Source organism: Stomoxys calcitrans, chromosome 2 (assembly GCF_963082655.1).
Source record: "Stomoxys calcitrans chromosome 2, idStoCalc2.1, whole genome shotgun sequence".
NCBI classification, from domain to species: domain Eukaryota; kingdom Metazoa; phylum Arthropoda; class Insecta; order Diptera; family Muscidae; genus Stomoxys; species Stomoxys calcitrans.
Genome location: NC_081553.1, coordinates 74,124,610 through 74,151,285, shown reverse-complemented (window position 1 = coordinate 74,151,285; position 26,676 = coordinate 74,124,610). Strand labels below are relative to the sequence as shown.

Below are 26,676 nucleotides of genomic sequence, written 5' to 3'. Positions count from 1 at the left end.
CCCATACATTGGCAAATGTTTGCATTCACGTAGTTCGCCACTATGGGTCGCGTATAACATTTTATGTGGTAAAAAATAGTTAATAAGTATCAGGCAAAATGAAAGACAGCAATATAGATGACATTGAAAAATAAAAAAAAATAAAATAAAATAATAAAATAAAATAGAATAAAACAAAAATCTTATATATGAAATTCAATTTGTGTTTGTTCTAAAAAACTGCTGAACTGATTAGCTTGAAATTTTCACAGATTGTGTAGGTTGGTCTGGAAGGAAACTTAGGCTATATAATTTTTTGATATCGAGAGGGGGGCGGACCCTCTCCCTTACCACAAAAGTACTACCCAAAAATAAAAGTGAACCGATCGGGACAATATGGGATTCAAATGAAAGGTATTTAAGAGTACAATACGAATTTCGTAATAAAAGTAGGGTCCAAGTACCTGGGGGCCGTTTATAGATAACGGAAGGGGGCGGACCTTTCACGGTTAGCCCAAAAACATCACTCAAAATCAAAAGTGGACCGATAAGTACAATATGGGTATTAAACGAAAAGTATGCGGGAGTAGATAACGAATCTGGCATACAAATTCATGTGAAAGTATAGGAGGTTGCCCACCCCCACAAAAACGCCCAAAATGGGCACATAAGCTAATCATGGATATATGGAACTCGGTTTGTTTGTTCCGTATTGACGGAAAAACGGGAGAACCAATTTTCTCGAAATTTTCGCATATTATGTAGGTTGATCTGGAAGGAAATATAGGCTATATAATTTTTCGATATCGGAAGAGGGACAGACCCTCTCCCTTATACCAAAAACACTACCCAAAATCAAAAATGGACCGATCGGGACAATATAGGTATCAAATGGAAGGCATTGGAGAGTAGAAAACGAAAATGATATTAAAATTTGAGTCCAAGTACCTAGCGGACCACCAACCCCAAAAATCCGCTAAACAGATATATTCGAAGTTCATGTCAGTATGGGATACAAATGAAAAGTATTAGGTACTAGATTTCAAATATGATATAAAACATTAGGTCCAAGTAATGGGAGGTCGCCCACCTCCAAAAACCCCCAATTTGGCATATTAGCCGACCATGGCTTTATGGGACTCAAATGAAAGGTATTAGGGAGTAGATTTCGAATATGACATTAAAATTTGCGTTCAACTATAGGTGACGCTTTTCCTCCTAAAGATACGTCAAATGGGTTATTTGACCCATTAGACAATATGGGACTCAAATGAAAGTTATTTTAAAGCAGAAAACGAATTTGATATCCAATTTTGGAGCCAAGTGTATTGGGGTACGCCTTAAGGAACCCCATTAACTGAACTTTTTTTCCGTTGGGAATAAAATACCGGTGGCCGCCCCTGCTCCAAATTTGATATCCATATTTGAGTCGAAATGTCTGAGGTGCCATCCCTCTCCTGATGAGAATATACCTTAGGATGAACATTACCACCAGGAACCTAGGAAGGGCGAATTCTCACACATCAATGAGTGCTTTCCAATTCAAGTTTAAACTCAATGATAAGGGACCTTTTTTATAGCCGAGTCCGAACGGCATCGCGCAGTACGACACCTCTTTTGGAGAAAATTTTTTAAATGACCATTCGTGGCAAGGTACCTCGCAAATGTCGCCAACATTAAGAGGGGATAAACACTGCTTTGTCCGATGTTCTCGCCAGGATTCGAACGCGTTCAGCGTAATAGTCTACAATGAAACGAATTCGATATCCGCATTCAAGGCGAAATGTCCCTACCCTAAAAAGATATTGGAGAGATAAAGAAGGCGCAGCGGAGCGGGCCCGGTTCGGCTTGTATAATAAAGTAAAGTAAAACGAATTCAGATGAAATAAAATAGAATAAAATAAAGTAAGAATAATAAAAAAATAAATAAATCAAACAAAAACAGGTAGAAAGGCATTAAGTTCGGCCAGGCCGATCTTTGAATACCCGCAACCTTTCCTCATAATCCGGCGAAAAATGCATAATATATGCACCTATAGTAGCTATATCGAAATTTGGTACGATTTGGAACAAAGTCGGCACGAACATTAAGTGGTCTAATAAATACAAGTCATTCAAGTCAAGTTCAATTTTGTAGAGCAAAATTTGATATTTTTGGCAGCTATATTCAAATACAGACCGATTTGAACCACATAGGACACGGATGTCGAAAAGCCTAAGATAAGGTACTGCGTCAAATTTCATCGAAATCGGAAAATAAATGCGCCTTGTATGGGACCAAGACTTTAAATCGAGAGATTGGTCTATATGGCAGCTATATCCACATCTAGACCGATCTGAACCAAATTGAAAGAAGATATCGAAAGGCTTAACGCAACTCACTGTCTTAAATTTCGGCGAAATCGGATAAGAAATGTGGCTTTTATGGGTACAATACCTAAAATCGAGAGATCGATCTATATAGCAGCTATGACAAAACCTGGAAAGATCCGGGCCAAATTGAGGAAGGATGTTGAAGTGCTTAACACAACTCACTGTCCCGAATTTCAGTAAAATCGGATAATAAATGTGGCTTTTAGTGGCATAACACCTTAAATCGGCATATCTGTCAATATGGGAGCCTATGGACAAAAAAATAATCTGTGCAAAGTTTTAGCTCAATATCTCTATTTTTGAAGGCTGTAGCGTGATTTCAACAGACAGACGGACGGACAGATGGACGCACATGCCTTGATCGTCTTAGATTTTTATGACGATCAAGAATATATATATATATATATTTTATAGGGTCGGGAATGGATATCTCGATGTGTCATAAAATGAATAAAACCCAACCCAAACCCAATTTTTCGGTGGTGGGCCAAAATTAGGTTATTCTAAGAAAAATCATTGAAATCTGAATGTAATAGAAAATATCAATCAAAATGTTGTTTTGTTAAAATAACATTAATTTCTTTTTCAAAAAAAAAAAAAAAAACTTCTTTTCACATTTGGTTTTCAGAGCATATAAAAATATTTATATTTTTATTTGAAAATTTGATCGAAATGTTATTTGTATACAAATTCTTCTTGTGCCATAGTGCTGTGGCACATAACCAGAGTTCACATACCACATGCCCCTATCTCTTGACAATAATAAAATATAATACTCGCATGGTTGGCTACTACCAAAGTTCATATAAACTTTGTCTTGCACTTTTCATTCATTCATTCATTCATTTCGATGGCGTTATCTTGTTTTGTTATTGTTTTGCGGGGAGTTGTGGGTGTCAAGTGTAGTAAAAATAAACTTTATTCTTCCGGTGTCTCTGGGTTTCGTTGTTTCGTTTATTTTCCCTCTTCTTATTTCTGCAATATACACGTTTCAGATTTTTTGTTATTCGTTTTCAGTTTTCAGCATAATTTTTAGTTTTTATCTCAGTAACGTATCATTGAGGAGGCCACTGCAGAGCAGAGGTTAGCATGTCCGCCTATGACGTTCGAATCCTAGCGAGAACGGCTGAAAACTTTCTAGCGTTTGTTATCCCCTCCTAATGCTGGCGACATTTGGGAGGTACTGCACCATTGGGTATGACAGTCATGTAAAAACCTCTCCCCAAAGAGGTTTTGCACTGCGGCACGCCGTTCGGACTTGGCTATAAAAAGGAGGCCCCTGATCATTGATCCCAAACTTGAATCAAATAGCACTTATTGATATGTGAGAAGTTTGCCCCTGTTCCTTGATGGAATTTTTATGAGAAAATTTTCAATTTGCAATGTATCGTTGTGAATGCTTGATGTTTTCTTTTTTATTTTTGCTTCTCATAATTTTTTTGTTAATGCTAAATTTACAGAATTTAAATACTGTGAGTATTAAGTTATTGCGATAAACACCTACACCATCCCACGAGCCAACTCATACATACACAGACACCAAGTTTCTTACCACACCTATATAAGCTTCGACATACAAAGTTTTTGAAGGTTTTGAATGTTATCGTTATGGTTAACGCTCGAAATGAGTTCGTATTGTAAATTAATCTCTTAAAAATGTTGGCTAACCAAAAATTTTACTTTTTTGTTTATTTTCTTTTATAATGGGAGAACAAATTGTTTAATTTTGAAGAAAAAGAAGTTTAAAGCAAATATTTGAGGGTTTTATTAACTCCAGTGATCCTATGATGTTTCCACCTAAACGTATACTTGTTATATACGTTATGATGCATTAAGTATACGTTCAGGAGTACATTTGCGATAACACCTACTGAAACTACTAGTGTACAGGATGCTACAACTCTGAGCACTATTTTAACTGAAAGTAGTGTACGACTTTCATACGTTCTGAAACGAATTAGCCAAGTCTATGAAAACTTTGTAAAAATTAATTTTGTACTAATTTTTGTCGTAAGGAACATTGTTTTTTTAAAGAAACATTACTCAAAATTTGATTTTAATGAAACATTGGATGTGTCACATTCAGGAGCGTACTGAGAAGGCTCACAGATGTTGGACACTATATAGACGGGGACACTATATAGACGAGGATAGTCCACTGGCTCTAAAGGAGCGTAGTTAGACCAATACTTACTTAGAGTAGTTTGGTGGACTGCTATGGAGAAATAGTGCATCATAAGGACCATACAACAGGTTCAGAGAACATGTTGTCTTGGCATAGGCGAAGCGATGAGGACTACGCCCACTAGGGCACTGGAGACTATTCTAGATATCCGACCCATTGACATACAGATTAAGTGTGAGGCAGCCACTGCGGCTATGAGACTTAAGGCGATGGGAGAATGGATATAGGATGGGAGCAGTTCATACCATCGCGGTATAATCGAGGCGACGATAGGAAACCTGAATGGAAGAGAAGAGGCACTGCTGCCAGCGACAAAGTCTTGGACTGGCGGAACCCTAGTATTGTCATCTGGAAGATCATGTTACACGGATGGATCAAAGCTATAGGACAGAATAGGCCTGGGGGTTTACTTTGAGAACCCAGGGACTGAGATCTGTTTAAGACTGCCTGAACATAATACGGTCCTGCAGGCGGAGATCCGGGCGATCACGGAATGCGTGAAGTGGTGTGGTGTTAAAGCGAGGACGTCTAGTGTTAACATCTTTACGGACAGTAATATGGCCATAAGGGCAATAACAACCAGGACGATAAGGTCACGAATAGTATTGCAGTGTAAGAAGGAGATTAACGCCTTCTTCGAGGATGGCAAAATCCGCATCGTTCGGGTGCCGGTTCATAACGGAGTAAGGGCAAATGAAAGGGCAGACGATTTGGCGGTGAAGACCAGAGGACTGCCTTCAATAAACTTGGTTAGCCCGAAACCTTTTGGGTCGACGCAGTGCGAGTTAAAGGAGTGGGCGACGAAAGCGTTTGTCACATTGTTGAACAGTGAAACGGTCAGTAGGACGGCGAAAATCCTATGGGGGGATACAGGTTGTGAGAAGACGAGGCTATTACTGAAAGGAAGCAAGAAGCAGTTCCGTATAGCTATTGGTATCATAACGGGACACATGGGACTACGAGCTCACTTATGTAAAATCGGTGCGGCAAGTGATAGCTTGTGTAGGGCATGCAGGGAAGATGATGAGACGTTGGAGCATTTCCTTTGTCATTGCCCGGCTTTCGCGTCCAACAGTTACCGGCACTTAATTAGAGACACAATACCAGACATGAACCAACTTAGGGCAGTGGTATTGAAAACACTTAAGGATTTTGTAAGTAGCACGGAATTCCTAACTTAAAATTTTCTTTTTAGAGGATACTTTATAGTTTTTAAAGCGCACAACAAGTCGATTACTGGCTTAGGTGTATGTCCATAGTGGCATGGGGTGGATTAATACCTGCATCCTTTTTTCAACCTAACCTAAGGGCTCAAGAAGTCAAATTGGGAGACCGATTTATATAAGAGCTATATCAGTTTATAGACCGATTTGAACCGTGCCTAACCTAATTCATTCAAAATCATAACAGAACACTACATACGAAATTTCAGCTAAATCGGACAAAAATTGCGGCTTCCAGGGGCCCAAGAAATAAAATCGGGAGATCGGTTTATATGGGAGCTATATCTGAATCTGCACGGATATGACTCATTTGCAATCTCTGACGATCTATATCAATACTAAGCATCTGCGCAAAATTTCAAGCGGCTCGATTGACGCGTTCGACCTCTATCGTGATTTCGTCATACGGACGGACGGACATGGCTAGATCGACTCAGAGCGTCGAGACGAATATTTTGATATTTCGTCTAAGACGAATATTTCGAAATGTGCGATTTAACGCCATTAGATTATTTTTGGTGGGGCTATGGTAAAGCTCATGTCTATACAGACAAGCCCGCTTCAATTGACGCAGCTTGAAGACAAACTTGAAGCATTTATGAAGATACCTGCCGAAATGTTGGAAAGAGTATGCCAAAATTGAACTAAGCGGATGGACCATTTAAGGCGCAGTCATGGTCAATATTTCCATGAAATAATCTGCAAACATTAAAATATATGGACCGTACTATCGACTCAAATAAAGATTTGATGCATTTTTCTGAATTTTGTGCGTTTTTTATCTTTCCCATAGCTCTTAAAAAATCACCCTTTATAAATCGCCTGCCATCGGCAACTGCACTGACCAAAAGCAAAAATAAGGGGCCTTGAGCTTGCGAGGGGCTCTCCGTCGAACTAGATCCACCCATCCTCCGAGAGACGCTTCTACAGCCCGGCACGGGATAGCTATGAGCACCACACACGTTGGAACATTGAGGTCCAATCGGTGTTCATTGCTGTCACGTGAAGCTTAGCTGCTCGCTACCGGTCGCTTCCACAGGTTGCGGATAGTGGAATGCTCCATACGGAGTAGCTGCAACGGCAGTCGCGGACAATAAGCGGTATCAAGCGGAGAGTCTCAGTGAGAGGCCGGGCGGCACCAACTCTTGCACAAATACTGAGTGCCTATGATGCTCGATATGACATGGCGAGTTGTTGGCGCCTTTAAATAACCAATGGCCACCTTGGTCCCCTAGCGATTGGTACTTTGGGTCGGAAAGAGTTTGTTCCCATACAGGAGTTTGACGAGGATCGCCACCTCCACATAAAATGTAGCTACAACAAGAACAACAGCACTCAAAGGCAAGAGCAGAAAATGACAACATATACACCCTTCGCCGCATTGTCATTTTTTATATTGTATATAAAATTCAATTCGGGTTTGTTTGTTTGTTTGTCGGTTTATTTGTTTGTTCTGTATAGACTCAAAAACGGCTGAACCGATTTCCTTGAAATTTTCACAGATTGTGTAGATTGGTCTGGAAGGAAACATAGGGTATATAATTTTTTGGATGTCGGGAGGGGGCGGACCCTTCCCTTACCCCAAACGTACTACCCAAAAATAAAAGTGGACCCATCGGGACAATATGGGATTCAAATGAAAGCTATCAAATTCAAGAGTACAGTACAAATTTTATAATAAAAGTTGAGTCCAAGTATCTGGGGGCCCGCCCAGCCCCAAAACCCGTTAAAATAGGTTTATTTAACGATCATGACAATATGATACTCAACTGAAAGGTATTCGGGAGTAGATTTAGAATCTGGCATACAAAATCAGATCGAAGTATAGAGGGTCACGCCACCCTCAAAAACGTCTTTATACCCATTATGACTATATGATGCTTGGTTGAACCGACTTTCTTGAAATGTTCATAGATTGCGTACGTTTGTCTGGAAGGAAACATAGGCTTTAGAATTTTTAGATATCAGGTGGAGGCGGACCCTCCCCCTTACCCCAAAAACGCCACCCATATCCGAAAGTGGTCCAATGGGCACAATTAGGGTATCAATTGAAAGGTATTGGAGACCAGAAAACGAATATGGTATTAAAATTTGAGTCCAAGTACACAGTGCCCCCACCGCAAAACCCCAAAACTCTTCTAAGGAGATATATTCGAAGTTCATGTCAATATGGGACTCAAATGATAAGTATTAGGCAGTAGATTACCTATATGGCATACAACATTAGGTCCAAGTAATGGGAAGTAGTCCACCCCAACATAACCTCAAATGGGCATATTAGCCAACCATGGTTATATGGGACTAAAATGAAAGATCTAAGTGGCGCTTTTCGTTCAAGTCTAGGTGACGCTTTTCCTCCTAAACATACGTCAAATGGTTTATTTGACCTCTTATAACAAAATGGGACTCAAATGAAAGGTATTTGAGAGTAGAAAACGAATTTGACATCCAATTTTAAAGCCAAGTGTTTTGGGGTACGCTCTAAAGCACCCCCTAAACTGAACTTCATTTCCGTTGGGAATAAAAATCGAATTTTTTATTCCCAAAACTCCTCTAAACAGATATATTCGAAGTTCATGTCAATATGGGACTCAAATGATAAGTATTAGGCAGTAGATTACATATATGGCACAAAACATTAGGTCCAAGTAATGGGAGGTCGCCCACCCCCCAAAATCCCCCAAATGGGCATATTAGCCAACAATGATTATATGGGACTAAAATGAAAGGTCTAGGTGGCGCTTTTCGTTCAAGTCTAGGTGGCGCTTTTCCTCCTAAACATAGGTCAAATGGGTTATTTGACCCCTTATAACAAAATGGGACTCAAATGAAAGGTATTTGAGAGTAGAAAACGAACTTGATATCCAATTTTGAAGCCAAGTGTGTTGGGGTACGCCTAAAGCACCCCCTAAACTGAACTTCATTTCCCTTGGGAATAAAGAACGAATTTGTTATACATTTTCCCCAAAACTCCCTCCAAACAATTCATATTTACCGGCCATGGCAATATGGGGCTCAAATTAAAGGGATTTGGAAGTGCAGCACGAATTTCATATCCATATTTGAGTCAAAATGTCTGTGGTGCCATCCCTCCCCAATGAGAATTACCCTAAAGAAGAACATTACCACCAGGATTTGAGAATAGGCAAATTCTCATACATCAATGAGTGCTTTTCGATTAAATTTTAAACTCAATGATAAGGGACCTTTTTTTAATGCCGAGCCCGAACGGCGTCCCGCAATTTTTAAATGACCATACATGGAATTGTACCTCGAAAATGTCGCCAACATTAAGAGGGGATAAACACCGCTTTGTCTGATGTTTTTGCGCTCAGCGTCATAGGCTACAATGGCACGTACTTGATATCCGCATTCAGGGCCCCACCTTAAAAAGATATTAGAGAGTTAAACAAGGCGCAGCGGAGCGGGCCCTGTTCGGCTTGTATACATATATAACACAAGTAGATTGTTACAAAGAACTAAACCAGTAAAGTCACCTTATTGTCAACTCTCAATTCTAATTAATTCATCATTAATCACTTAATGTTTGTGGGTCCTTAGGTTGATCCTGGAGGCGACTGAACATACCACAGCCTTCGACAAAACAAGACAACTATTGTATAACTCGTCGAAACTGGAGGGTAGAGTAGCCTACAGCACTTACCACAACCTTGAGTGTCAGACTTACTTATCAGTTTCAAATAACTGTCATTGAAACTCTATTTGCCAATAACTCCATTTTTTATAATATTTTCACAATCTTGAGTGTTCGATTTGCTCTTCTGTCCTCCTCAAATGTCTGTCATTAATGATTCATATTGTCTTGATCGGTCTAGGCTTCCATTTTGCAGATTTTGAATTTGAAGGATGCTTTCACTAACTCCAATTGGGAAATAAGACTCAAACTCTATTCCCGAATATCATTCAGTTTGAGGCTATTTTGCCGAGATGGCTTCTTGGTTTCAAGTGTGACCAGAATCATTCAAAACCATTAAAGAAAATTTTAGAAAAATTGTTTCAACTGCCCTATAAAATACGGGGTATTGTCAATCAATATGTAACATCTCAACATTTTTACCTAGGATAGGATGTTGTGATATCCAACAACTGTGCCAAGTATGGTTGAAATCGATCCATAATCTGATATAGCTGTCATATAAACCGATCTTGGGTCTTGACTTCTTGAGCCTCGAGAAGGGCGCAATTCTAATCCGATTGGATTGAAATTTTGCACGAATTAATTTGTTCTGCTTCGCAATTAGGCGCCATTTGTACTTGAAAGTCTCTAATTGATATGAGGCAAGTCCTTTTATTGCTCTGTAATTGGGTATTTTTCAAAACCTTTTTTGCATTTGTACACTGGCTTAATTTTTGCAAATTTTAAGCAGAATCCAATGCTTGGCTCATTCGAACATGGCGCGTGTTCCTTTGATTTTAGTTTCCAAGAATACACACCAGCATTTAAATTAAAAACATTTTTTCGACAAAATTAAATTCTTTCAAAATAACATCCAAATATAATTGCCAACGAAGATTTGGAACAAAATGATTTACATAGTTGATCTAATCGATTGTTTTTATATGCTAACTATAAGAGATTTGTTTCAAAAAAAAAAAAAATCCTCTTACAAAATTCAAATCCTATTTTTACAATAACGTTGGCATTTTGTTTCTTCAGTAATTTAATGGAATAAAAAAAATATTGTTCATCCAACCATTGCTCTCTAAGAGTAAAAAAAAAACAAAAAAAAAAACGACAACAAACTCCCACAAACCGACTGGTGTGCATGACTGTTGTTGGCCACTTCTTGTTATAAAAATCATATGCAATTAAAAAGTTTAGAGGAATTTTGCCATTTCGTTTGCTTTTTTTCTATCTTGTTGCTGTTTCAGTGGCATTTGACCTCATGACTGACTGACTACTGACTGATTGTCAGTACAATTCCCCAACAGTGTGATGCCCCTATACAACTGAGGGGACAATAACATCCAGTGGCGCACATACACACATGCACAGCATTTGAAAAAGTTTGTTAGAGGGTTTTTTTTTCTCCCGTCCATTTTGCTTCACTTATGGCAATTGCAAGCAACACCTAGCCGACCACCCAGCCACCCACCCACCCAGCTACACCTCAATCTCATTCATTTTCTCGCAGTGAGGGCAAATCTTGCGATTTCAGTGTTCTCCACTTACCTGTCCAAATGAAATGCAGCAATCTCAGCGTTATGTCTCTCGTAGTCGGTAAAGTAAAAATGATTGGGCAAAGTTTGTTGGTCCCGGGGGAATCTGAAAAATACAGAAGAGCAGAAAAAAAAATACAGAACAATCATAAAAAAAAACTGTAACATAAACAAACGGTAGCAGTAGTAGGAATAGCAGTAAGAGAAGAGCATGAAAATATGAATGTGCAAAAAAAAAACAAGTCAAAAGACGAAGCTTTAAATTAAATAACCATGGAAAAATTGGATTAAAAAACTTTCAACCGGTTTCGCATACTCCCAAGCAATTTATATGGAAAATTAAACATAAAACTGAAATTGACAATAACACTCTGTGGTAATTTGGGGAAGAAGGAGAGCAAAAACTCGTTTCTGTTCATAATTTAAGAACACATATAGTCTGAAGCAAAAAAAGTGCTTGGTACAAAAGTTCAAAGTCGGTATAAAAGCCTTAAAAGGCAGCAATTTGCAAAATGAAAAAAAACAAGAAGTCAAGATCCCAGATCGGTTTATATGGCAGCTATATCAGGTTATGAACCGATTTGAACCATATTTGGCACAGTTGTTGGATGTCATAACAAAACACGTCGTGCAAAATTTCATTCCAATCGGATAAGAATTGCGCCCTCTAGGGGCTCAAGAAGTCAAGACCCAAGATCGGTTTATATGGCAGCTATATCAGGTTATGGACCGATTTGAACCATACTTGGCACAGTTGTTGGATGTCATAACAAAACACGTCGTGCAAAATTTCATTCCAATCGGATAAGAATTGCGCACTCTAGACGCTCAAGAAGTCAAGACCCAAGATCGGTTTATATGGCAGCTATATCAGGTTATGGACCGATTTAAACCATACTTAGCACAGTTGTTGGATGTCATAACAAAACACGTCGTGCGAAATTTCATTCCAATCGGATAAGAATTGCGCACTCTAGAGGCTCAAGAAGTCAAGACCCAAGATCGGTTTATATGGCAGCTATATCAGGTTATGGACCGATTTGAACCATACTTATCACAGTTGTTGGATGTCATAACAAAACACGTCGTGCAAAATTTCATCCCAATCGGATAAGAATTGCGCACTCTAGAGGCTCAAGGAGTCAAGACCCAAGATCGGTTTATATGGCAGCTATATCAAAACATGGACCGATATGGCCCATTTACAATACCAACCGACCTACACTAATAAGAAGTATTTGTGCAAAATTTCAAGCGGCTAGCTTTACTCCTTCGGAAGTTAGCGTGCTTTCGACAGACAGACGGACGGACGGACGGACGGACGGACGGACGGACGGACGGACGGACGGACGGACGGACAGACGGACAGACGGACGGACATGGCTAGATCGACATAAATTTTCACGACGATCAAGAATATATATACTTTATGGGGTCTCAGACGAATATTTCGAGTAGTTACAAACAGAATGACGAAATAAAAAAAGTATAAAGTCAAGAAAAAAAATTGTGGTACAACGGTATAAAGGATTTTTAAATGTTGAGATAAAGATCTACATTCATGAAATTAAAACTCATAAAATGTGAAAATAGTCATTCATAAAAAATATGAATTTCAGCCAAATAAGATAACAATTGCGCCCTCTAGAGACACAAAAAGTCTAATCGGGAGATTGGTTTATATGGCAGCTATATCACAGCATATGGATTTAGACCATACGTGGCACAGTTGTTGGAAGTCCTACCGAAACGATATGTGCAAAATTTCAACCAAATCGGAGAGGAATTGCGCCCTCTAGAAGCTCAAGAAGTCCAATGGGAAATCGGTTTATATGACAGCTATATCAAAGCATGGACCGACATGGACCATTTACAATCCGAACCGCCCTACAATAGTAAGAAGTATTTGTGCAAAATTTCCAGCGCCTAGCTTCACTTCATCGAAAGCTAGCGTGCTTTCGTCAGACGGACGGACGGACATGGCTAGATCGATTTAAAATGTCTATGACAAATATTTCGAGGTGTTACAAACGGAATGACGAAATTAGTATACCACCATCCTATGGTGGAGGGTATTACAAGTTAACATGTAGGAGTAGGTAAGATAAATTTTTATACCATCCACCATAGGATGGGGGTATACTGATTTCGTCATTCTGCTTGTAACTACTCAAAATATTGGTCTGAGACCCCATCGTGATCGTCGTGACATTTTATGTCGAACTAGCCATGTCCGTCCGTCTGCCTGTCGAAAGCACGCAAACTTTCGAAGGAGTAAAGCTAGACGCTTGAAATTTTGCACAAATACTTTTTATCAGTGTAGTTCAGTTGGGATTGTAAATGGGCCATATGAGTTCATGTTTTGACAAGCTGCCATATAAACCCATCTTGGTTCTTGACTTCTTGAGCCCCTAGAGGGCGCAATTCTTATCCGATTGGAATGAAATTTTGCACGACGTGTTTTGTTGTGATATCCAATAACTGTGCCAAGTATGGTTCAAATCGGTCTATAATCCGATATAGCTGTCATATAAACCGATCTTGGGTCTTGACTTCTTGAGCCTCGAGAAGGGCCCAATTCTTATCCGATTGGAATGAAATTTTGCACGAAGCGTTTTGCTATGATATCCAACAACTGTGCTAAGTTTGGTTCAAATCGGTCAATAACCTAATATAGCTGCCATATAAACCGATCTTGGGTCTTGACTTCTTGAGCCCCTAGAGGCGCAATTCTTATCCGATTGGAATGAAATTTTGCACGACGTGTTTTGTTGTGATATCCAATAACTGTGCCAAGTATGGTTCAAATCGGTCAATAACCTAATATAGCTGCCATATAAACCGATCTTGGGTCTTGACTTCTTGAGCCCCTAGAGGGCGCAATTCTTATCCGATTGGAATGAAATTTTGCACGACGTGTTTTGTTGTGATATCCAATAACTGTGCCAAGTATGGTTCAAATCGGTCAATAACCTAATATAGCTGCCATATAAACCGATCTTGGGTCTTGACTTCTTGAGCCCCTAGAGGGCGCAATTTTTATCCGATTGGAATGAAATTTTGCACGACGTGTTTCGCTATGACTTCCAACAACTGTGCTAAATTAGGTTCAAATCGGTCAATAACCTAAAATAGCTGCCATATAAACCGATCTTGGGTCTTGACTTCTTGAGCCCCTAGAGGGCGCAATTCTTATCCGATTGGAATGAAATTTTGCACGAGGTGTTTTGCTATGATATACAACAACTATGCCAAGTTTGGTTCAAATCGGTTTATAACCTGATATAGCTGCCATATAAACCGATTTTGGGTCTTGACTTCTTGAGCCTCTAGAGGTCGCAATTATTATCCGATTTGCCTGATTTGTACAACGGCTTCTCTCATGACCTTCAACATATGCGTCTTATATGGTCGGAATCGGTCTATAGCCTAATACAGCTCCCATATCGATCTCTCTATTTACTTCTTGAGCCCCCAAAGAGCGCAATTCTTATTCGAATTGGCTGACATTTTACACAGGTCTCCAACATATAATTTAATTGTGGTCCGAGCCGGACCATATCTTGATATCGCCCTAATAGCGGAGCAAATCTCTTTTTTATCCTTTTTTTGCTTAAGAATAGATGTCGGGAAAAGAACTCAACAAATGCGATCCATGGTGGAGGGTATATAAGATTCGGCCCGGCCGAACTTAGCACACTTTTACTTGTTGTCTTTGGCATCATCCTCCCAAAATGAAGTTGTATTTCATTTTCTTAATTTGGGCAATTTTCTTAAATTTATTCCTCTAGCCAAACGTACAATAGATTTGCAAACCCTACGATCTTCTGTGCTTCTTCTCCAGTCTCTCACACCCAGTTTTGAGATGTCCCTCTCCACTTGGTTTCTCTCTCGGAGTTTCTTGGTTTCTCTTTCACATATTCTATTATAGTCGCCTAGAAAAGACTCTTTGCTGGAGTTTCTTCATCCATTCTGACAACATGACCTAGCCAATGCAACCGTGTTATTTTGATGCGTTTGACTATGCTTTTCGTCTTACAGCTCGTGGTTCATACGATGCCTATATTCTCTCAAGGATTTTTCTCTCAAACACTTAAAGTACCGCCTCATCTGTTTTCGAAAATAAAATGCTTCGGAGCCATACAACAGCACGGCTAGTATCAGTGTCTTGCATAGTGCAATTTTCGTCTTTCGAGATGTGGCATTGCACCTCATCTGCTTGCTTAATCCAAAGTAGAATATGTTAGCCAATATTAAGCTTCAAAACTGGTGTCATTTGTTTCGGTTACGGCGGTGCCGAGGTGGATAACGTTGGTGACTATCTCAAAGTTGTGTTTCTGAACTTTCACCATTTTCAATATCTGCTCGGGTTTACAGGGATCTGTGGGAGTTGATATCAACAAATTTGTCTTATCTCCACTATCATTGATTCTCTTTCGATACTTTCAAAGGCTGCAATTGCTTCTTCCGGTGACCGATCCATAATATTAATGTCGTCATGTCGGCATAGGCGTGTGGCATATGTTCTCTTGTGAGTAGTGTGCCATGCCATTTTCACCTGCTTCTCAGGCACATACTTAGAAATTTTACCCCAAAATTAAATTAAATTTTTTCTGATTTCTAGCTTTCGGGTTATGTTTTCGGTTTTGGTGTACTCAGAGACTTATAGTAGAACTTCATATCGAACGTTTTTGTAGAATATTTCGATCAGCCACAAAAACTTTTAAAATAAGTTTTCAAAGCTTTTTTAAAAAATAGACCAAAAAACCCCCTTCAGAGATACGGTTAAAGGTTGCCATGTGCTATAAAAATATTACTCACAGTCTTGCCAGTAATATTGCCGAATACACTATACACCTAAAGTGAAAGGATTGCAAGTTACTGTAACACGAAAATTTAGAAAAATGTCCAGAAGGAGGAATTTTCCCCTGTTTGTTTGGAAGCTTTTCAATGTAAACTTTAAAATTGCCTATACAAGAGTTTTCTCTTTTTGTCCCCTTGTTTATATTCAGTGCAGTTTTTCCTGGTATTTTTGAAAGAAAGTTGAATTTTGTTAGAAAGTGTTTCCCATCCCATTAAAAAAGTTGGTAGACTTTTGTCATAGCTATAACAGCTATCTGATTCAAGTTTTAATCCGATGGTAAGTGACCTTCACTTTAAAGGCTAGGGCTAAAGACTAGTCGCTAAGCATCACCAACTACTAGAGAAGCTTCACAATACCTACCTTCTTGCAAATATCATTAAGCAGAAGAATGGGCAAGTTGTTTAAAATCTCACAAGGATTTGAACCCAGTCATTTAGGGTCATTACCGTCTAGGGTGCCTGCGAGCTTAATGAGCTCTTGAATTATTTCCATGCATTTTACTTGTATTCTTCTTAATTTTAACCAATTAACTCATTAGTCCTCCTATTGGCATGCAACCCCGCCACTTTTATATGTAACATATCAACGATAAAAGAAAATATAAATATAAATAAATCCTTGAACGTGTTTATCCTTTGCAAGGAGTAAAATCTTCTCATTGTTGATCGATGTTGTATTGGGTATTATTCGATAGCCATTAAAAAAATTATTAATGATATGACTTTCGTGCATGTTCCATTGATGCCATGTTTTTGTTTTCTTCTTTTAACTCTGACCCACTGCGGTTTTATTATTTAATAACGATGAATGAAATTCCTTGAAAAATAATAACAAGGTACAGTGGGTTGAAAAATATTGGAATGGATAAAAGTTGGTCAAAAACAACTTTACTTACTCACTTGGCCATGACAGAACATTTGCCCCATTAGCCAAACGTAGAATAGCGTTCCAAAAGCCTCGATCTTCTGCGCTTATTCTATAATCTCTGACATCAAGTTTTGAGGTTTGCCTGTACCATCATTATCGCCTTCAAAAGTCTTTTTCGCTGCAGCGTCTTCTTTCATTCTGACAGCATGACCCAGACAACGCAAAAGAAATATTTTGACACGTTTAACTATACTAATGTCGTCATACAGTTCGTGGTTCATACAACGCCGATACTCTCCATCAATGCAAACTGGTCCATGTGGGAGGAATCTTTCTATCACTTTCTTTCAAAACTCCAAGTTGTGGTTCCCAACTTTCTCCATTTTCTTTATCTGCTCGATTGTACAAGCCGTTTTGGAAGTTAATGCCATCCATTTTGATTTATCTCAATTTACTGCCAGACCAATTCATTGATTCTCTTTCGATTCTTTCAAAGGCTGCAGTTACTACTTCCGATGACCGATCCATCATATCGATGTCGTCGGCATAGGCGAGTAGCATGTGTTCTCTTGTCAGTAGTGTGCCATATCTATTCAGATCTGCATCTCGTATAATCTTCTCCAACAGAATATTAAAGAGATCACACGATAAGCTGTCTCCTTGTCCGAAACCTCGCGTGGTATTGTCATTCGGCAGTCTTATGAATTTTGCAGCGATAACAAACTCAGACATGGCTTGAAATACCTTTGAACGTATAGGCCTGTCGAAAGCGGCTTTATAGTCAAAAAAGAGATGGTAGATGTAGATTTGTCCTTCTCGGGTCTTTTCGAGGATTTGTCGCAGTGTGAATATCTGGTCTATGGTGGATTTACAAGGCCTTAAGTCGCCCAATTATCTCATTGACTTTATGTTTCAATCTTTCACACAGTACGCTCGAGAGTATCTTGTATGCGATGGGGAGAAGACTTATTCCTCTGTAGTTGACACCTTCCGTCTTGTCTCCTTTCTTGTGTACGGGACATAGTATGCTGAGGTTCCAATCATCGGGTATGCGTTCTCCTTAATAGATCGCTCAGACAAGCCGATGCCTTTGCAGCGTGCCGCTTTTGGTTTTAAATAGTTCAGCGGGCAACCCATCAGCTCCTGATGCATTGTGTTTTTCAGATTAGTCACAGCTACTTGGACCTCATTTTGACTAGAAGGTAAAAATTTTATACTATCATCAGGGATTGGTTCTGCGGCAACCTCCTCGTCCCCATCGTACGAGGTAACAGCTGGGTAAAATGTTCTTTCCATATCCTCAGCACACTATCTGTGTTAGTAACCAGGTTTCCTCCTTTATCTCTGCAGGAAGATGTGTCTGCTCCAAAGCCATTGGTTTGTTGGTAGATTCTATGGTAGAATTTCCGGACTTAATTCTGACTCCTCGACATCTCAAGTTGCTCACACAAACGTCTTTCCATTTCCTGCTTCTCTCTGCCGAATATACATTTCTCCTTTCTCCTTTTCTCTCGATATCTCTCCTTTATCTGGCGCCTTGATACTGATTGCAGGAATGCTCTGTATGCCGCATTCTTTGCTTCGGTAGCAGCTAGACACTTTTGGTTGTGCCATAGCCTTCGTGGGAGAGGTTTCCGATACCCAAGTACGGATTTCGCGCCATTTTTCATGGAGTGGGCAATGGAATGCCACGAATTCGTTATATCATTGGTACAAGAAGTGCTTTCATCAAGCAGTTGGATCGGTGGAGTGGAGTATGTCGTTGTCATCTGTTGTGTTTGCAGCCTTTCAATGTCCAGCTTCCATGCTGTGTCAGATCGTACTTTTCTTGCCACACTCAAGCAGTTGCAAACCTTTGCTGCAACAAAGTAATGATCCGAATCTATATTTCCTCCACGGATCGATCGTATATCTAACACGCTGGATGAATGCCTTCCATCTATCACAATGTGATCAATTTTGTTTCTCGTATATTGAACCGATGACCGCCATGTGGATTTACGAATTTGGTGATGCCAACTATCATGTTTTTGCTACGGCGAAATCTCTTAGCCTCAAGCCATTATTGGGAGTTATCTAATGGAGGCAAAATTTTCGGACTGTTGGGCCAAAGATGTTTTCCTATTTTGGCATTAAAGTCTCCCAGAACGATTTTAATATCATGGTCGGGTCAGCGGTCATATTCTCTCCCTGAGCGCTCGTAGAATATAAAATAAAATAAAATTTGTGTTTGTTTGTCTGGCAGGAAACATAGGCTATATAATTTTTTGATATCGGGAGGGGGCAGACCCTCCCCCTTACCCCTGAAGTACTGAACAAAAATAAAAGTGGACCGATCGGGACAATATGGGTTTCAAATGAAAGATATTCAAGCGTAGAATACGAATTTCATAATAAAAGTTGGGTCCAAGTACCTGGGGGGTCGCCCCATCCCCAAAACCCCTTAAAATAGGTTTATTTGACGATCATGACAATACGGGACTCAAATGAATGGTATTCGGGAGTAGATTACGTATATGGTCAGGAATTAGGAATAGGCTTTATAATTTTTTGATATCGGAAGGGGGCGGACCCTCCATCGTTACCCCAAAAAATCATCCAAAATCAAAAGTGGACCGGTAGGGACAATATAGGTATCACATGAAAAGTGTGCTGGAGTAGATAATTAATCTGGCATACAAATGCATGTGGAAGAATAGGGAGTCACCGCACCCCCACAAAAACGCCCAAAATGGGTACATTAACCAATCACGGATATAAGGGACTCGGTTTGTTTGTTCCGTATAGACTGAAAAACGGCAGAGCCGATTGTCTCGAAATTTTCGCATATTGTGTAGGTTGGTCTGGAAGGAAACAAAGGCCATATAATTGTCGGCATCGGAAGGGGGACGGACCTTCCCCCTCATGTGAATAACACAACCCAAAATCGAAAGTGGACCGATCGGGATAATATAAGTATCAAATGAAAGGTATTGGAGAGTAGAATACGAATATGGTATTAAAATTTGTGTCAAGTATCCGTCGGCCCGCTCCAACCCCAAAAATTCCCCCAAATAGACAATTCAATATGGGACGTTCATTTCAATGAAAGGTATTCGGAAGTAGATTTCGAACTTGGCATACCAAATCAGATCGAAGTATAGGGGGTCACGCCACCCCTCAAAAACGCCATTAGACCCATTATGACTATGTGATACTCGGCTGAACCGATTTTCTTAAAATTCTCATAGATTGTGTAAGTTAGTCTGAAAGGAAACGTAGGCTATATAATTTTTTGATATCGGGTGGAGGCGGACCCTCCTCCTTACCCCAAAGGTATTGGAGACCAGAAAACGAATAGGGTATTAACATTTGGGTCGAAGTACCCAGCGGCCCCCCACCCACACCCCAAAACTCCTCTAAACAGTTATATTCGAAGTTCATGTCAATATGGGACTCAAATAAAAAGTATAAGGCAGTAGATTACAAATATGGCATAAAACAATAGGTCCAAGTAATGGGAGGTCGCCCACCCCAAAATACCCCCAAATGGGCATATTAGGCGACCATGGCTATATGGGACTCAAATGAAAGGTATTCGGGAGTAGATTACGAATATCACAATAAAATTTGCGCTCAAGTCTAGGTGGCGCTTTTCCTCCTAAAGATGCGTCAAATGGGTTATTTGACCATTATGATAATATAGGACTCAAATGAAAGGTATTAAGGAGTAGAAAACGAATTTGATATCCAATTTTGGAGCCAAGTGTTTTGGGGTACGCCCTAAAGCACCCCCTAAACTGAACTTCATTTCCGTTGGGAATAAAGAACGAATTTGATATACATTTTCCCCAAAACTCCCTCCAAACGGTTCATAGTTACCGGCACTATGGAGCTTAAATTAAAGGGATTTAGAAATGCAGCACGAATTTGATATCCATATTTGAGTCTGAATGTCTTTGGTGATAACCCACCCTAATGAGAATTACCCTAAGGAAGAACATTACCACCAGGAACCGAGAGAGGGCGAATTCTCACATATCAATGAGTGATTTCCAATTCAAGTTTAAACTCAATGATAAGGGACTTTGTTTTATAGCCGAGTTCGAACGGCGTCCCGCAGTGTACTCTTTGGGGAAAATTTTTTAAATGACATTGCATGGCATTGTACCTTGCAAATGTCCCCAACATTAAGAGAGGATGAACAACGCTTTGTCCGATGATCCTAGGATTCGAACGCATTCAGCGTCATAGGCAACAATGGCACGAATTCGATATCCGCATTCAGGGCGAAGTGTCGCCACCCTAAAAAGATATTAGAGAGTTAAAGAAGGCGCAGCGGAGCGGGACCGATTCGGTTAGTAGTAAAATGTGGACACATGACTTGTACTCTACTCTTCCTTGATTTGAGTCCCATGTAGAACCCCACTGTAGTAGCCACTTGAAACTTTGCGCAGCTAAATTTCACTTCCTATCGCCAACGATCCCCATATAAAGCGATATATTAAAATGACTTCTTGAGCCCCTAGTGGGCGCAATTCATATTTGATTTGCACAATGACCTCTAAAATACGCACCAAGTATGGTATGCATCGGTCCGTAAGCTAAAAAGTAATTGCGGATTTTTCATATAGTCGGCGTTGACAAATTTTTTCACAGCTTGTGACTCTATAATTGCATTCTTTCTTCTGTCAGTTATCAGCTGTTACTTTTAGCTTGCTTTAGAAAAAAAGTGTAAAAAAGTATATTTGATTAAAGTTCATTCTAAGTTTTATTAAAAATGCATTTACTTTCTTTTAAAAAATCCGCAATTACTTTTTGGGCAAGCCAATAGCTACCATATAACTGATCTCCCGTTTTTTTAAGCACCTACAGAAAGCAACTTTTATCTATCATGCATTCTTTTGTTTCTGCGAACAAAGAGATCCCGCATAAAGATCTTGACAAATGCGATCTATGGTGGATGGTTTATGAGATTCGGTTCAGACGAACTTAGCACTCTTATGCTTGAGTTTTTCGCATACTTCAATTTGTTGGGTAATTTAACCCTTTAGAATGGATTTAAAAATGCTACAATATATCATAACTATGCTTCTCTCTCAGCTTTTCTCTTTCCCTCTCTGCTTGTTGTTCCTTTTCATTATCATCATTGCTTCACTGTCAGTCCTTCACTCACTTACAAACTATGATATTTTCTCATTCTATAATTACGACGAGATAATTCATTTTATTATTGCTTATTTTGTTGCTGTTGCTTCCGTCATAGTCGGCACCGGCAACGGCGTCGTCGTCGCCGTAGACGAGGAAAACATCAACTTGCACATCCTCAGCGTCTTCCTTGTCATTTCATCTTTAGCTTAAAGAAGATAAATGACATGGATTTATTGCCTCAGACAAAATATTTTGGGTAGGAAAACAAAAACGACGAATTCTCCAAAGAATCATATAAGGTTCAAGCATATGTGAGCAACTGTACATACATACATTCGTACTTATTTACATGGGTAGATGAGTGTGATTTATCACGTTTTCATTGTTTAATTCATATAAAATACAATACAACGTAAACGAAAAACAGCAAGCAAACAGCATTTTATCCAGACGAACACAATAAACGATGATAAGATTGTGATGGATTAATTAAAATTTAAATGGAAAATACAACACAACTTTAGTTTCGTAATATTTTTCGTTATTAATTAATTTTTAAGTAATGGAATCATACAAGGGCAAGAAACAAGAGATTTTGTTGCAATGACCCAAAGCAGAAGGGAGAAATTTCATTTCTATTCTTGGTTTAGGTTAGGTTAGATTAGGTTGAAAAGAGGGTGCAGATATTAACCGCACCATGCCACTATGGACATACACCTAAGCCAGTAATCAGATTGTTATGCGCTCTAAAATACTATAAAGTAACTTCTAAAAAGAAAATTTGCAAATGCAAATTTTGCCTATGAACATTCCACTAAGGAACTGGGCCAAACTTCTCACTTATCAATGAGTGCAGTTCGATTCAAGTTTAAGCTCAATGTTAAGGGGCCTCCTTTTTATAGCCGAGTCCGAACGGCGTGCCGCAGTGCGATACCTCTTTGGAGCGAAGTTTTACATGGCATAGTACCTCACAGATGTTGCCAGCGTTATAAGGGGAAAACCACCACTGAAATTATTTTCTGATGGTCTCGCCAGGATTCGAACCCAGGGGTTCAGCGTCATAGGCGGACAGGCTAACGTCTGCGCATAAGTTTTTAAGTTAGGAATTCCGTTCTACTTACAAAATCCTTAATTGTTTTCAATACCACTCCCCTAAGTTGGTTCATGTCTGGTATTGTGTCTCCACCTAAGTACCGGTATCTGTTAGACGCGAAAGCCGGACAATGACATAGGAAATGCTCCAAAGTCTCATCATCTTCCCCGCATGCACTACACATGCTGTCACTTGCCGCACCGATTTTACATAAGTGAGCTCGTAGTCCTTTGTGTCCCCCTATGATAGAAATAACTATACTGACCTCCTTCTTGCTTCCTTTCAGTAATAGCGTTGTCTTCTCACGATTATCTAAATCCCCCCATATGATTTTCGTCGTCCTACCGACAGTTTCGCTGTTCTACAATGTTGCATGCGCATTCTTCGCCCACCTCAAACCTACACGTTTTTGGTGCAAAAATGGGAATTTCGAAAATCTAAAGTAAGATTTGAATTCAGTTTTCGACGAGGAGTTATATTCGGCAAAGTTTTTAGCGAAAAGCGAAAAAGGTTTTATTGACAATTTTTCAGACAAGGCTGAAATTTTCGAAAATCAACAAAATTTGGAAACTTTCAAAATCGCAAAAATGTTGGCGAATTAAAAGGCAAAATTTCGAAATTCGTCAACAGAGCGTCGAAATCGCTCCCACTTGCAATAAAATCAAGACGTTTCTGGACACAAACTGGGAATTTTGAAAATCTAAGATATGCCCTGAGTTCAGTTTTCGATGAGCAATTATATTCGCCAAAGTTATTTGCGAAATTTGAAAAATATTTTGATGCGTCATTGGCGTTAAACCTACGCGTTTTTGGTGCAAAAATTTGAATTTCGAAAATCTGAAGAAAGATTTGAATTCAGTTTTTGACGAGGAGTTATATTCGTCAAAGTTTTTTGCGAAAAGAGAAAAAAAGCTTTTTTGACACTTTTTTCAGACAAGGCTAACAAGGCATTGAAATTTTTGAAAATCTACAAAATTTCGAAACTTTCAAAATCGCAAAAATGTTGACGAATGTAAAGGCAAACGTTTGAAATTCGTCATCAGAGCGTCAAAAGCGCGTCATTGCAATAAAAAGACGTTTTTGGACACAAAATGGGAATTTTGAAAATCTAAGATATGCCCTAAGTTGAGTTTTTGATGAGCAATTATATTCGTCAAAGTTATTCGCGAAAATCGAAAAATATTTTTATGCGTCATTGGCGTTAAACCTACGCATATTTGGAGCAAAAATTGGAATTTCGAAAATCAGAAGAAGGAATTGAATTCAGTTTTTGACGAGGAGTTATATTCGTCGAAGTTTTTTGCGAAAAGCGAAAAAAAAGTTTTTTTGACCATTTTACAGACAAGGCTTTAAGTAAGTCATTGACATTTTCAAAAATCAGTAAAATTTCGAAACTTTCAAAAATGTTGGCGAATGTAAAGGACAATGGGGCAAAAGTTTGAAATTCGTCATCACAGCGTTAAAATCGCGCCCATTTGCAATAATATAAATCAAGACGTTTTTGGACACAAAATGGGAATTTTGAAAGTCTAAAGTATGCCCTGAGTTCAGTTTTCGATGGGGAATTATATTCGCAAAAGTTTTTTGTGAAAATCGAAAAAAAAAATTTGAGGCGTCATTGGCGTTAAACCTACGCGTTTTGGTGCAAAAATTGGAATTTCGAAAATCTGAAGAAAGATTCGAATTCAGTTTTTGACGAGGAGTTATATTCGTCAAAGTTTTTTGCGAAAAAATATTTTTTTACCATTTTTCAGACAAGGCTATAAGTAACTCATTAAAATTTTCGAAAATCAACAAAATTTCGAAACATTCAAAATCTCAAAAAATGTTGGCCAGTGTAAACGACAATGAGGCAAAAGTTCGAAATTCGTCATCAAAGCGTCAAAATCGCGCCCATTTGAAATCAAATCAAGACGTTTTTGGACACAAAATGGGAATTTTTAAGGTCTCAATATGCCCTGAGTTCAGTTTACGAAGGGGAATTATATTAGCCAAAGTTTTTTGTGAAAATCGAAAAAAAAAATTTGAGGCGTCATTGGCGTTAAACCTACGCGTATTTGGAGCAAAAATTGGAATTTCGAAAATCAGAAGAAGGAATTGAATTCAGTTTTTGACGAGGAGTTTTATTCGTCAAAGTTTTTTGTGAAAAGCGAAAAAAAGTTTTTTTGACCATTTTTCAGACAAGGCTAATAATTCATTGAAATTTTCGAAAATCAACAAAATTTCGAAACTTTCAAAATCGCAAAAATGTTGGCGAATGTAAAGGCAAAAATTTGAAATTCGTCATCAGAGCGTCAAAAGCGCGCCATTGCAATAAAATCAAGACGTTTTAGGACACAAAATGTGAATTTTGAAAGTTTAAAATATTCCCTGAGTTCAGTTTTCGATGGGGAATTATATTCGCCAAAGTTTTTTGTGAAAATCGAAAAAAAAAAATTTGAGGCGTCATTGGCGTTAAACTTACGCGTTTTTGGTGCAAAAATTGGAATTTCGAAAATCTGAAGAAAGATTTGAGTTCAGTTTTTGAAGAGGAGTTATATTCGTCAAAGTTTTTTGCGAAAAGCGAAAAAGTCTTTTTTACCATTTTTCAGACAAGGCTATAAGTAAGTCATTGAAATTTTCAAAAATCAGTAAAATTTCGAAAATTCCAAAATCTCTAAAATGTTGGCGAATGTAAAAGACAATGGGGCAAAAGTTTGAAATTCGTCATCACAGCGTCAAAATCGCGCCCATTTGCAATAATATCAAGACGTTTTTGGACACAAAATGGGAATTTTTAAGGTCTAAAATATGCCCTGAGTTCAGTTTTCGATGGGGAACTATATTCGCCAAAGTTTTTTGTGAAAATCAAAAAAAAAAAAAAATTTGAGTCGTCATTGGCGTTAAACCTACGCGTATTTGGAGCAAAAATTGGAATTTCGAAAATCAGAAGAAGGAATTGAATTCAGTTTTTGACGAGGAGTTTTATTCGTCAAAGTTTTTTGTGAAAAGCGAAAAAAAGTTTTTTTGACCATTTTTCAGACAAGGCTAATAATTCATTGAAATTTTCGAAAATCAACAAAAATTCGAAACTTTCAAAATCGCAAAAATGTTGGCGAATGTAAAGGCAAAAATTTGAAATTCGTCATCAGAGCGTCAAAAGCGCGCCATTGCAATAAAATCAAGACGTTTTAGGACACAAAATGTGAATTTTGAAAGTTTAAAGTATTCCCTGAGTTCAGTTTTCGATGGGGAATTATATCCGCCAAAGTTTTTTGTGAAAATAGAAAAAAAATAATTAGACGCGTCATTGACCTCAAACCTATACGCCCACTGCGTCGACCCGAAAGGCTTTGGTCTTCACGCCAAATCGTCTGCCCTTTCATATCCCCTTTCTCCGTTATGGCCTTGCACCCAACGATGCGGCTGTTGCAAGACTATTCGTGACCTTACCGTTCTGGTTGTTATTGCCCTTATGGCCATTTTACTGTCGGTATAGGTGTTCACACTCGACGTCCTCGCGTTAGTACCACACCACATCACGCATTCCGTGATCGCCCGGATCTCCGCCTGCAGGTCCGTATTATGGTCAGGCAGTCTAAAACAGATCTCAATCCCTGGATTCGCAATGTATACCCCCAGGCCCAATCTGTCCTCTAGCTTTGATCCATCCGTGTAACATGATCTTCCAGATGGCAATACTAAGGTTCCGTCAATCCAAGACTGTGCCGATGGCAGCAGTGCCTCGCACTCGACTTCAAGATTCATCTCAGGTATGCGATCGGAAGCCTCTTCCCTTCCT

At 39.0% G+C, this 26,676-nt stretch overlaps 1 protein-coding gene across 1 annotated transcript in view; it reads right to left on the bottom strand.

Annotated features, from left to right (window-relative positions):
* LOC106081324 (extracellular serine/threonine protein CG31145) overlaps positions 1–26,676 on the bottom strand; it is a 295,459-nt gene that overhangs the window by 91,057 nt on the left and 177,726 nt on the right. The window contains exon 6 of the mRNA XM_059361506.1: positions 10,955–11,047. Within this exon, the coding sequence (XP_059217489.1) occupies positions 10,955–11,047 (93 nt within the window). The remainder of the gene's footprint in view (positions 1–10,954; positions 11,048–26,676) is intronic.